At 39.3% G+C, this 13,418-nt stretch overlaps 3 protein-coding genes across 22 annotated transcripts in view; 1 reads left to right on the forward strand and 2 right to left on the reverse strand.

Moving 5' to 3' along the window:
- Window positions 1-13,418, forward strand: part of LOC146467196 (DNA mismatch repair protein Mlh3-like) — a 121,641-nt gene that overhangs the window by 32,402 nt on the left and 75,821 nt on the right. For 2 of the 15 annotated variants that reach the window (XM_085126284.1, XM_085126285.1), the window contains exon 9: window positions 8,590-8,691. The exons of 8 other annotated variants lie outside the window; for them this stretch is intronic. In XM_085126284.1, the coding sequence (XP_084982410.1) occupies window positions 8,590-8,691 (102 nt within the window). Of the gene's footprint in view, window positions 1-672; window positions 742-8,589; window positions 8,692-11,246; window positions 11,346-13,418 lie in introns of those variants that run through there. 5 more of the 15 variants (XM_085126283.1, XM_085126281.1, XR_014867839.1 and 2 more) reach the window with 4 other exon arrangements.
- LOC146467199 (putative skeletal organic matrix protein 5) overlaps window positions 2,558-13,418 on the reverse strand; it is a 33,731-nt gene continuing 22,870 nt past the window's right edge. For 4 of the 6 annotated variants that reach the window (XM_085126299.1, XM_085126292.1, XM_085126297.1 and 1 more), the window contains exons 2-5: window positions 3,828-4,025; window positions 3,524-3,566; window positions 3,235-3,361; window positions 2,558-3,147 (exon numbers count right to left, since the gene is read on the reverse strand). In XM_085126299.1, coding sequence (XP_084982425.1) covers window positions 2,623-3,147; window positions 3,235-3,361; window positions 3,524-3,566; window positions 3,828-3,957 — 825 coding nt within the window. In that variant the 5' untranslated portion in view covers window positions 3,958-4,025 and the 3' untranslated portion in view covers window positions 2,558-2,622. Of the gene's footprint in view, window positions 3,148-3,234; window positions 3,362-3,523; window positions 3,567-3,827; window positions 4,026-4,155; window positions 4,383-6,936; window positions 7,109-13,418 lie in introns of those variants that run through there. The other 2 variants (XM_085126294.1, XM_085126296.1) reach the window with 2 other exon arrangements.
- Window positions 11,219-11,970, reverse strand: LOC146467200 (putative skeletal organic matrix protein 5). Its single transcript, XM_085126333.1, has 2 exons — window positions 11,885-11,970; window positions 11,219-11,797 (listed from the first exon to the last, which is right to left on the reverse strand). The coding sequence occupies exons 1-2, from the start codon at window positions 11,941-11,943 to the stop codon at window positions 11,269-11,271; spliced, it is 588 nt and encodes a 195-aa protein (XP_084982459.1). The 5' UTR covers window positions 11,944-11,970; the 3' UTR covers window positions 11,219-11,268.

Raw genomic sequence — 13,418 nt, forward strand, 5'->3', positions numbered from 1 at the left:
ATCAAGAGAACAAAACGGGGTACGTGTGGTCGCTTTTTGTGCTACATGCGTAGAGTTAAGGGTTTTTTCATTTAAAGGTCAACTTGGAATTTCCGATGCAAATAACGCTGTTTGTAAACAGTGAAAAAGCCTTAACGCTTACGGGTGTGGGAGTTTTTTCTCAGTAATTATTACACATCTAATAAAAAATGCCTGTCCTTTGTCTCTCCCCTTTTCGTAAAACGAATTAGTGAAACTGTAGCTAGTGAATATTTTGTTTTGGCTTGTGAAATCAGACCTGTTACTTGCAACTGGGCTCGTGAGCTAAAAAGTTAGTCTTGAGCCCTGGACTAGGGACAAAAACTGTACAACAAACACCTTTTTCAGTTGGCTGAAGACCCTGAGTGTTTTTGTGAGTCCCAACAACTTACCAGGAGTAAAAACTAGTATTGTAAGGGCACATTGTTACTAAACCGAGATCATATTTTTTGATTCAAGGGTGTTATGCAAGGCTATAATGATTGATTGTTTTCGTTTAGCTAAAAAGTGCCTGAACTTTTGCATTATCGATTCTGCAATCCAAATTCTAAAATTTGTTTCATTTTACACACCACATTTGGCAAGATTACACTAAAAATCCCAAGCGTCCCACCCCAAACGTCCTTCATACTTGTTTCTGTTATTTGTTTGTAGGTGCAATTAAATTTGGGGAGCCTCTTGGTGTTAGTGAATGTCAGGAGCTGATTAAGCGTCTGTCCAAGTGTCACTTACCTTTTCAATGTGCTCATGGCAAGTAATTATTTGTTTCTTTGTTGTTGTTGTTGTTGTTGTTGTTATGAAGGGGAAGTGTCATGGGGTTTTGACCTCTTTTGTTAAAACGATGACGAAATAAGACCTTCACTTAGAAACAAAATAATTCTAGAACAACTAGAAAGAAAGCAACTCAGCTCTTGAAAGAAACAAGTCATGATCTATTCTAGCTCATTTTGAAAACAAAAATGCGAGAATGTGAAAAAACGTTAGCCTAACATTTTTCAATTTTAAATCCATTCCGACCTACTCTGTCTCTGGCCAGAGGCACTAATCGACAGTTTCATCGCACTGGTGTGATAATTTATTATAAAACTAGACAAATACTTATTCGTTTCTGTTGACAGACAAACATTTTTGGGTTTTGAAATGACATCAAATTCACGTGATACTTCCCCTCTATGTATTCCTGTTTCGCGGGGGAGGGTGGGAGAGGGCTGCAGATATGGAGAATTTAAGTCTTATTGATTTTCTTTTTTGTAAAAATGGACCACATCTTCAAGTTGTTGGTGATTTTTATCTCTTTTAAGTATGTATTGGCAGTGCAAAAAAACTGTCAAATTCCCAAGGAGCCCAAGGGTGGGGATGGACATATAGAGCAACTGCATCATCTCTACTTGGGTTTTTTCGCCTTAATTCTCTTTAAGCTCTTCCAGGTGTACCAAGTTGAATGTTCTAGGTCATGTTAGCAAAAGCTTCATTGTCATGAACAGAAACCAAGTTAAGCTTATGTTGTTTGCAATCAGATTGATAGTTGTGGTGATATAAATCTTTGTAAAAGACTTGTCTTGTCCCTCGTAATTCTCGTAGCATTATTTTCGGTTTTCGATTGAGTGTCGTAAAATCAAAACCAAAGATGTTACTCTGACCAATCACAACACACGGAAACAGCGCAAAGAACCAATCGGAACTCGAAGCAAATACATGTGACCGGCGCCAAGCGCGGAAAACGCGTGCAACCAAGAGACGATTATTTTGGCTTTCCATTGGTTAAAAAAATGGCGCGAACTTTGCCAACCAATCACAAAGCAAAGCAAAGCAAAACCAAAGCAAACGCGAAATTACTTTCGACATACAATTTAAAACTGCCGTATCCGAATTAACGTTAGTAGTTACTTTGTTTTGTCCTGTTCACCCAGCCTTCTGTTATTCCACTGGCAGACCTCAGGTTTTTGGGAAAGAAAATGGTGTCTCAGGTACATGTAAGAAATAATAGAGCAGATTTGGTTGAACAAAGTTTTGTGTCCCAGGGGGTTTCATACGTAAAATATTCGTTCTTTTTTGCCACTTTGTAATGACTGTTTCTTTTCATTTCTGCTTTCAGGAACTTGAATGTCGACCAAGAATGAACAAGCTTCGGTCTGCACTGCTCAAGGAACACCGGAGAACCTAAGAAAATGGATTGTGTTTAGTTATTCCGTAGATTCCTGTTGCTAGTCAATCAGCCAGGTCTTCATTCAGATTTTTCAGGGTAACAAATCGGTCAGAATGTCAATCGTTCAGTCTATTGGTCAGTCAGTTTGTCTGTCAGTGGGCCATCAGTCTGTCATTTGGCTGACCAGTCAAGGCCGACCTAACAGACAGCCAATCAGTCAGTAAGATTCATTTCGTTGTCCAAGTTGTGGAGTTATTCAGTCTGTTTGTCATTTGTCAGTCAGTCAATCAATCAATCAATCAATCAATCAATCAATCAATCAATCAATCAATCAATCAATCAATCAATCAATCAGTCAGTCAGTCAGTTACTAGAATAACGATCAACAAGTGATTGGTGAATTTTTCTTTATTTAATCAATGCCTTTCTTGTACAGTAATGTACGAGTCTGTTCCACTCTACTGAACCAAGATATATCCCATGGCTTTGATGTTCTTAGGTCCGTTATTGGATCCAAGACCTTTTGCAGCATTGTTTCCACACGTGTTGGAGTCATCACTACTCCCTCCAGTACCAAAGCCGATTCTGGAGTCAGTTGATGCGCAATGTTTCTCGTTGTTTCCAAGGATACCGATTCTTGCTTTGGAGTAGCCCTTACTGCTACCGGCAGCATTGAACCCTTCTTTGTTACAGTTGATTTGCAAGGACGCCTGAGAACCAATCATCGTCCTCCACGTGTTACGACCCAGTGAAGTTGCACGGTATTTCCCGTCAGCAATCAGTGCGTACAGTGAGTTGGCCTGCTTATCAATGACAAGGAACTTGATCTGCTGACCGATCTTCATACCAAGGCAGATCTTGGAGAAGGGTGTGTTCCAGTAGGTAGGCAGCTTGGTCTGTTGTGTGTCGAACCCAGTCTTCCCTCCAGCAAGGTTATAGGCATTTCTGTTGCTCCAAAATGGAGAATCGTAATGGAAGGTTTTCTGGAATAGAAACAAGGAAAATTAGTCAACTGCCAGATGTTAATTATTTGAACAGCGTTTGTCAAGAATGATGGGACAGCTGCATACCTTTGTGCCGTCAATCTTCATGGCCAGCGTCCACCCTCCATCTCCGCATCCAAAGTTGCCCATGTGACAGTAAACAGGAATCTTCTGTGAACCAAACATCAGCGGATACACTTGGCTTTTGCTGGAACTGGAAAGGGAGAGAAATGGTGTAAGTTGAAATAATAAGGACATGTTATCATTGCCTCTTCTCTTTAATTTTTGGGAAACTGAGAATTTTTAAAACAAATCCAAACCTTTCCTTTGTTTCGCTTAGTTAGCGGAATGTATCATAGTACACGTGAAAACCCACCTGCGTTTTTCATACTGTTCCTTGCATGAAGAGGAAGGACCGGCTATGAAAAATGTAAAAGTCAAGTTAGATGTAGTTTGAATGTGTTTGAAAAATGTAAGAATGAATACATTGGATTTCAATCTGTCCCTCTGTTGATTGATGCGCGAGAGACGAAAGACGCGAGGGAGGGAACTAAGGCGTGGACGCGCGCGATATTTTCCCACTCATGGGACCTTCTCGAACTGCGCCAAGTAAAGATGCAGAAGCGATTTGAAACTTTCGAAAGAAAAGACGGGGAAAACACTGGAGACAAATCATTTACCTGGTGGCAGAGTAGGTGAAGGTTTGTTGACCACTGCAATGAGATTTTCCAGTTTAGTTTGCAGCATTTTAATGGCGTCGTTTGCGTCCGAATCCTGAAGCAGGTTACACATCAGATTACAAACCATCATCTTGTCGTACGGTTTGGCGCAAGATTTGGAGGAGTTGTTGGCGCCATTCACGGTCAGGACGAGAAAAACTGCAAAGAAATAAACTTGGATAGGCAAACGCATTTTGAGAAATCCGGTGAACGGTTTTCAGGTGCTGAACGAAGATTGAAAGTCCTTTGGATTGCTGAATGTTATGGCTAACGCGTAGGCTGTACGGACTTAAGTTCAAGGCAACCGAGAAGGTTGTGTTTACAATGCGGGAATATTTTCTTGCTTGCTCTCCCGTCCAATCAACTTACTCCGAGTCAGTTATTTTTATCTTAACTCGCCTCAGTGTCTCTCGCTTTAACCAGGGAATTATTTTCCCAAGTTTTATATCGCACACATCTTCCTCCATTCTCGTTGATTATCTTCCAAAAAATGAAAAAATTCAAGGGAAGAAAGACCTTTATCACGTAATAAGAAATTAAAATAAAATGAAAACCAGGAGGTGAAATGTTACATTATTAAATGTCTAGATTTTTAGTGTCATAATATATAAAACGTTGCACGCCTAGGTGGATCATACAGCGGCAGTTTAACATATTTAACGGGGTTGCTATGGTATGAAACAGCTAAGAGTATAGATACTCTACCACTTGTCTGCCAAAGGGTTGCCCCCAGGGAACTGTGATATGATGCGGAACATAACCTCGAATCACTGACTTTCCGATCTTCCTAACGAACGTTTCTTTGAAACTACGACTCCGACTCGCTTTTCTCTACTCAACCGCACCTTAGCAAGTTCTAATATTTATCCTAGTAGAATTCACAGTTTTAATATAACATCAACAACAATAAGCGGAACTTTTTGCACATCTGGAGGATATACCTCGATGGGGAGCTCCTTCCCCGCCGTCTCCTTTCCTTCTTGTCTCTTACTAGTAGCGTGAAGATTTCTTTGTCAGTTTTTGTCTTTAAGTTAGTGGGCAACTTTCCCGCCGCTCGGTTAGCAAAGGAAAATAAAATTTGGGGGTTAACACCACTTCCTTGCTCTCATCCACCTCTTTTGAAATCATTCATTTGCGCAATTTGGTTCGTTTCTTTTTTCCATTGTGTCGATAACCTTCTAGTCTCAGAGACAGTACTTTGATTACGTTTGTTTATGCAAGTCTTATTGGACCTTTGCCTGTGTTTATTCTCGGTATGATTTTCACGCCAGGGTGCTTTCATGTCCTAACTAAATGCATTTTTAACAAAACTGTTCGATTATTCTTGTGAAATGCTTTTGTCTTTTTGGTTTCAATTAGAAAGTTACATGTTACTTAACAGATTTACTGAAATCACAAAACTTTATTCAGCATTCGACACGAATACTATTAGTAATTGTTATGATTTGCTTTCATGTTTACACACTTGCATTTGATCAACAAGTATTACATCTAGCTAGATTAAATTCCGCGCACCCATTTAATTTATGATAATTTTAGGAATAAAACAAAACGAAAACGAACCGATTCTTTTGAAGTGGTATCGTTTGCAAGTCAGTTTAGCTTAGCATATTTAATTCCGTTGGACACGTAGCACGAAGTTTTGAATATGCAAATAACGGGAAGGTCACTCATATTAACTTTTCAGTGTCTTGCTGAAAACATGAATTCTCCTAGCCTTTTTGCTGACATGTTATCAATGGCCACATAGACAGAATAAAAGTATTCAATGTATTGAAGGCGGGGATTGTGAGGAGAAAATAAGCGTGCGTAGCAGTCGTCTCTTTTCCGACAGCCGGCTGGAAACTCGTTCTCCCCGGAAGCATTTGTTCACTACTTCTACCACTTGGAGAGGAAACGACTGCTACTCAAAATAAGAGAAAATGGACTTTGATTATTTCCGAGGAGACAAACATGTCGGTTGTGTTCATGAGAAACAAAACTTCTCAATACAGACCATTGTATCGGTGTCAATCGAAATATCGGAGTTGTTTAAATTGCGAACCAAAACTGAATACATATCCATTAAGACATATGACAGCTCCTTATTGCAAACTTAATAAATGCACGTATTACATAATTTCTAGAAACGTGGTTATTGACACTCACTATTTTAGCTAGCTTTTATTTTGAACTCTTTCCTTTCGTGGGCCTCAGCTCTGTAATAAAAAGCCACTAAATTCAGTTTTTGTTTGCCGTTTCATGGACGTAGAACGTAGCCCCGGACGCCTACTAAAAGTTTTTATTTCCGGTAATCATTAGGGAAAATTTTATCGGAACCCTCACTTGAAAGAAAGTGGCCGCTTAACCGAGAGGTTTGTCTGTAAATTCCCGTTCCTTTTTCCAGCCATGCTCTCCAAAACTCACTTATATTTCATACCTATTAAAAAAAATTTCAAATCCGTTGCGCTGTTAAAATTAAGGTGATCTCATTTGTTGTTGATTGTCGTAGGTTACGAGTGATAAGGACAAAATTGAAGTGACGAGCGACGAAATAATGGCAGGAAAAAATAAAACCTAGAGGCTAGATGTTACATTGTTGAATATACTGTTTGTGGAGAGAAGATCAAATCCTCATAAAACCCAAGCGCAAAATGTCAGTTATCATTGCGACTTTAGAGAGCAACAGTGAAGTTACGTTAGAAAAGGAAATGAAAGAATCCCTCTTTTCCCCCTCAGTTCACTTTCGTTTTCAGAATTATTCCGTCGTGTATTAACAGACCTGTTCAACTGACGCTAATGTTTCGATAACCTTCTTGTCTCGGAGGTCACGCTTTGTTCAATTGTTTTAAATAAAAGTCATTTCTTATAATAGTCGCACGCCGAGGTAGCTCATACCTAGCCACGAACCACAGATCTTCTCATCTTTAGACCGAAAGTTTGAATAAACCCCAACGCAGTTTTCAATACACAACTGCGCCTTCACATGCCATGATAAACAGCCAACTATGATTCACAGTTTTCATATAAGCATCGCTCTGCCGGCGCCGTAAATCTTTCGGATTGATCATTATTGTATTTCCTCTCTTACCTCGATTTTCTGTTCGTTTCCCTCCTTGTTTAGTCTTTGTTTCTCTTTTGTTTCCTTCTTGTTCCGGTTTCTGAGAGCGTCTAACTCGCCTTTGTAACAGCTTCTTTATGGTGGCCCTTCGCCTGTGTTTATTCTTTCAAGGACTCTTTCTAGGATAAGTACACGTGTCCTATTTTTTTCTTTTTTAAACACATTTTCAAAAAAGTCGTCAATTTATTTATCAAGATGCTTCAGCTTTCTCTAAAGAATATCTTTTTGTTTAGCCTGACTAATTTGGTAAAACTTTCGACACCATTCGATAGGAATAGCATTGTTATGTTTTGTTTAATTTGAAATTTCAAGTTTGCCCTCGCGTTAGATCACTATTTTTCAGTCATGAAAACCAATCTTAGTTTTAAAGGATCGCTTGTTTTTGGTAATATTTTAACTTTACGAAAATGGAACGAAACGATGCTTTTAGAAGGGGACAAATCATAACATGTTCTGTAAATCATTTGTGGTCAGAAATTTTGAATTTAATTTGTCTTGGGGGCGAAGCAGTAAGTGACCACGATCAAATGCAAATTACAGGAAGGTCACTCATGTGTACCCTGTCAGTTTCTTACTCAAATGAACATTTGAATTCTCCTTACTACTTGGTTCACGTTTTGCGTGAATCAGACTGAGAATTTAGTGATCACCGCATGAGATTGTAAGGAGAAAATACACTTTGATTACTTATTTAGAGACGAGAGTGTCAGGTGTCCATGAGAAACAAATTTTCTCAACACAAACAATTGCATTATTGTCAGCTGAGTCAAAGAAGTTGTTTAAACAATTACACACGCAGATTTAGATATTGACAGGCTGATAAAAATTCAGTTTTGGCCAGTAGGTTTTGAGATTTCTCTAATGGCTAGTGAAAATTTTAAAGCGCTGGAGTGCCGGACAGAAAACAAAGATGAGAATTATTTAATAATCACAAAAGCAAATCAAGAGAATAAGACCTAGTATTTGCAGTCGCTTTTTGTGCTACATGCGTAGAGTTAAGACTTTTTCATTTTAAGGTCAACTTGAAATTTCAATCGCAAATAACGCAGTTTGTAAACAGTGAAGAAGACCTTAACGCTCATGGGTGTGGGAGTTTTTTCTCAGTAACTATTACACATCTATTAAAAATGTCTGTCCTTTGTCTCTCCCCTTTTCGTAAATCGAATTAAAAGTGAAACTGTGGCAAATTAATATTATTTGTTTTGGCTTGTGAAATCAGACCTGTTACTTACAACTGGGCTTGCGAGCTAAAAAGTTAATCTTGAGCCATGGAGTAGCGACAAGAACTGCACAACACATGAACCGCCTTTTCCAGTTGGCTGAAGACCCCGAGTGTTTTTGTGAGTCCCAACAACTTACCAGGAGTGAAAACTAGTATTGTAAAGGCACATTGTTACTAAACCGAGATCATATTTTTTGATTCAAGGGTTTTATGCAAGGCTATAATGATTGATTGTTTTCGTTTAGCTAGCCTGAACTTTTGCATTATCGAGTCTGCAATCCAAATTCTAAACTCTGTTTCATTTTACACACCACATTTGGCAAGATTACACTAAAAATCCCAAGCGTCCCACCCCAAACGTCCTTCATACTTGTTTCTGTTGTTTGTTTGTTTGTTTGTAGGTGCTGTTAAATTTGGGGAGCCTCTTGGTGTTAGTGAATGTCAGGAGCTGATTAAGCGTCTGTCCAAGTGTCAGTTAAGGCTTTTCAATGTGCTCATGGCAGGTGATTATTTGTTTCTTTGTTGTTGTTGTTGTGAAGGGGAAGTGTCATGGGGTTTTTGACCTCTTTTGTTAAAAAATTATAAAATAAGACCTTCACTTAGCTACAAAATAATTCTAGAACAACTACAAAAGAAATCAACTCAGCTCTTGAAAGAAACAACTCATGATCTATTCTAGCGCATTTTGGAAACAAAAATGCGAGAATGTGAAAAACGTCACCCTAACATTTTTCAATTTTCAATCCATTCCGACCTACTCTGTCTCTAGCCAGAGGCACTAATCGATCGTTTTATCGCACTGGGACGATAATTTTTTAGAAAACGAGACAAATATTTATTCGCTTCTGTTGACAGGCAAACATTTTTGGGTTTTGAAATGACATCAAATTCACGTGATACTTCCCGAGAATTTAAGTCTTGCTGATATTCTTTTTTGTTAAAATGGACCGCATCTTGAAGTTTTTGGTGATTTCTATCTCTTATAAGTATGTATTGGCAGTGCAAAAAACTGTCAAATTCCCAAGGACCCCAAGGGTAGGGATGGACATATAGAGCAACTGCATCATCTCCACCTGGTCTTTTTCGCCTTAATTCGCTTCAAGCTCTTCCAGGTGCACCAAGTTGAATGTTCTAGTTCATGTTAGCAAAAGCTTCATTGCCATCAACAGAAACCAAGTTATGTTGTTTGCAATCAGGTTGATAGTTGTAGCGATATAAATTCATGTAAAAGACTTGCCTTGGCACTCGTAGTTCTCGTAGCATTATTTTCGGTTTTCAATTGAGTGTCGTAAAAACAAACCAAAGTAATTACTCTGACCAATCACAACAGAGGTAAACAGCGCAATGAATCAATCAGAATTCGAAGCAAATACATGTAACCGGCGCCAAGCGCGGGAAAACGCGTTTTGGCTTTCCATTTGTTGAGAAAATGGCGCGAACTTTGCCAACCAATTACAAAGCAACGTAAAGCAAAACCAAAGCAAACGCGAAATTACTTTCGACACTCAATTGAAAACTGCCTTATCCGAATTAACGTTGCTAGTTACTTTGTTTTGTCCTGTTTACACAGGTCTTCTGTTATTTTACTGGCAGACTTCAGGTTTTTGCGAAAGAAAATGGTGTCTCAGGTACACGTAAGAAATAATAGTGCAGATTTGGTTGAACAGTGTTTTCTGTCTCAAGGTGTTTTCTTCGTGAAATATTCGTTCTAATTTGCCACTTTTTAGTGTCTGTTTCTTTTTATTTCTGGTGTCAGAAACTTGAATGTCGACCAAGAATGGACAAGCTTCGGTCTGCACTGCTCAAGGAACACCGAAGAACCTAAGCAAATGTATAGTGCACTCAGGAAAGGACTTAAGGTCATTATCGTTTGCAATCTTGGGAATATTTTAAGTCCTTCGTGTCAATGAACAGGGGAGCAACAAATTTTCAAAAACCCGAGTTGTCACTGCCTCTAACGACCAACAAATGACTGCTTACTTTTTCATTGTTTTTGCTCTGGCGAATTGTGAAAGCTAACTGAATAAAAAGTGTTTTTCCTTTCCAAGACAAGCTCACTGATTTAACAAAGGAAAGCTCGGGCCTCTTATTCATTGCTTTGTTTGATATTCTTTCAAGAATGTTAAGGCAGTGATGGGAATGAAAGTAGTTAATAGAAGTGCATCATCTGTCAGTCAGTCAGTCCGTGAGTTGGTCTCTCAGTTTGTTCTGTTACTCCTTTAGTCTACTGGTCTGTAATTCAGTCAGTCAGTGCTGATATCCATCCAGTTTTTTTGACTGCCATATTATTCAGTACACTGCTCAGCGAACAAGCGAATCAGTCAGTGTTTTCCCACCCATTAATTTCTGAGTTGTTTGGTAGGTCAGATGGGTCCGACACCATTTTGGTAAGTGTGTTTGTGGGTTCATCCATTGGTGAGCCATTTTGTTAGTGAGCCCATTGTTCCGAAAACCAGTCGGACAGTGTATTGGTTAGTTAGTCTGTGTGACATGTCTGTCCTTGTGTCCATCCATTTGGTTTATAAGTCGATTTCTCTGGTCAGTCAGTTAGTTGAGTCAGGCTGTCTGTCTATTACTCACAAACCTTCTAAGTTCATTTGTTGGGTAGTCGTTCTGTTTTGTCAGTAGTCCAGCAATCAGCACACCATTTAGTGATTGTGTTTGGGTGGTCAGCCAGTTAGTCCTTAGATTCCTGTTGTTAGTCAATCAGCCAGGTCTTCATATAGGGTAAGCAGTCGGTCAGAATGTAAATCGTTTAGTTCATTGGTCAGTCAGTTTGTCTGGCAGTAAGCCATCGGTCCGTCATTTGGCTGATCAGTCAAGGCCGACCTAACAGTCAGTCAATCAGTCAGTAGGATTCAGTTCGTTGTTCAAGTTGTGGAGTTTTTCAGCCTGTTTGTCAGTTAGTCAGATGGTGTCAGGTCATTTAGCTAAGCAGATAAGAAGTCAATCAGTCAGTCAGTCAGTCAGTCAGTCAGTCAGTCAGTCAATTACTAGAAAAACGGTCAACAAGTGATTGATGACTTCTTTTTATTTCATCAATGCCTCTCTTGTACAGTAATAAACGAGTCATTTCCACTCTACTGAACCAAGATATATCCCATGGCTTTGATGTTCTTGGCTCCGTTATCGGATGTATGACCCTTTATAGCGTAGTTTCCACACGTGTTGGAATCATCGTGATGCCCTCCAGTACCAAACCCGATTCTCGAGTCAGTGGTTGAGCATGCTTTCTGGTTGTTTCCAAGGATACCGATTCTTGATTTGGAGTGGGCCTTATCGCTACCGGCAGCATTGAATCCTTCTTTGTTGCAGTTGATTTGCAAGGAAGCCTGAGAACCAATCATCGTCTTCCACGTGTTACGACCCAGTGACGTTGCACGGTATTTCCCGTCAGCAATCAGTGCGTACAGTGAGTTGGCCTGCTTATTGATGACGAGGAACTTGATCTGCCGACCGATCTTCATACCGAGGCAGATCTTGGAGAAGGGTGTGTTCCAGTAGGTAGGCAGCTTGGTCTGTTGAGTGTCGAACCCAGTCTTCCCTCCAGCAAGGTTATAGGCATTTCTGTTGCTCCAAAAAGGAGAATCGAAATGGGAGATTTTTTGGAATAGAAAGAAGAAAAATTAGTCAACTGCCAGATGTTAAATATTTGAACAGCGTTTGTCAAGAGTGATAGGACAGCTGTATACCTTTGTGCCGTCAATCTTCATGGCCAGCGTCCACCCTCCATCTCCGCATCCAAAGTTGCCCATGTGACAGTAAACAGGAATCTTCTGTGAACCAAACTTCAGCGGATACACTTGGCTTTTGCTGGAACTGGAAAGGGAGAGAAATGGTGTAAGTTAAAATAATAAGGACATAGTATCATTGCCTCTTTTCTTTAAGTTTTGGGAGTCTCAGAATTTTGAAATCAAACCCGAACCTTAGTTCGCGGAATCTATTATAGTACACTTCAAAACCCACCTGCGTTTTTCATACTGTTCCTTACATGAAGAGTCGGACCGGCTGTGAAAAAGGTAAAAGTCCAGTTAGATGTAGTTTGAAAAATATATAAGGATGAATACATTGCACTTCTTTCTGTCTCTCTGTTGATTGATTGACTAGATACCAAAGACACAAGGAAGAGAACTAAGGCGTGGACGCGCGCGATATTTTCTCACTTACGCGACCTTCTCAAACTGTGCTTAGTAAAGATACAGAAGCGATTTGAAACTTTCGAAAGGGAAGGCGGCGATAACACTGGAGACAAATCATTTTACCTGGTGGCAGAGTAGGCGAAGGTTTGTTGAACACTGCAATGAGATTTTCCAGCTTAGTTTGCAGCATTTTAATGGCGTCGTTTGCGTCCGAATCCTGAAGCAGGTTACACATTAGATTACAAACCATCATCTTGTCGTACGGTTTGGCGCAAGATTGGGAGGAGTTGTTTGCGCCTTTGACAGTCAGGACGAGGAAAACTGCAAGGAAATAAACTTGGATAGGCAAGCGCATTTTTAGAACTCCGAACGGTTTTCAGCTGCTCAGCAAAGATTCAGAAAGTTGTGTGGATTGCTGACTGACACGTACGCTGCACTTACTTAAGTTCAAGGCAACCGAGAAGCTAAGGTGTTTACAATGCGGGAATATTTTCTTGCTTCTTCTCCCGTCCAATCAACTTACTCCTAGTTTATTTTTATCTTAACTAGCCTCAGTGCCTCCCAGTTTCATCAGTGAATTATATACTTAAGTTTTATATCACAAACAACTTCTTCCATTGTTGTTGATTGTCGTGGGTAAAATGGACAAAATTGAAGGAAGATAGACTTTTATGGCATAAAACCAAAAAAAAAAAAAAGAAACAGAAATTAATTAATAAACATAGAAATAAAATGAAAACCAGGAGATGAATTTTTCCACTATTAAATGTCTAACTAAATGCATTTGGACAAAATTATTCAACTCTTCATGAGTGAAATCTGACTGAGTGAAAACAATTTTTTTGTTTATGCTTTTAATTTTTGTTTTTTATTCAGCATGTTCGTATTTTGAACGAACTTTTACCTCATTAGACGATACTAGGTAAATAAGCGACTGATTGATTTATTGATTGATAGTTAGTATTCCACACGAATACTATTAATTGTTATGTTTTGATTTCATGTTATCACACTTGCATTAGATCGTGAAGTCTATAGTTGTAAGAACCAGTCTAAAATCATCCGTTTAATTTATAACAGTTTTTGGGCCG

The sequence above is a fragment of the Pavona decussata genome, unplaced genomic scaffold (genome assembly GCF_977016875.1).
Source record: "Pavona decussata unplaced genomic scaffold, jaPavDecu1.1 SCAFFOLD_137, whole genome shotgun sequence".
In the NCBI taxonomy this organism is placed as follows: domain Eukaryota; kingdom Metazoa; phylum Cnidaria; class Anthozoa; order Scleractinia; family Agariciidae; genus Pavona; species Pavona decussata.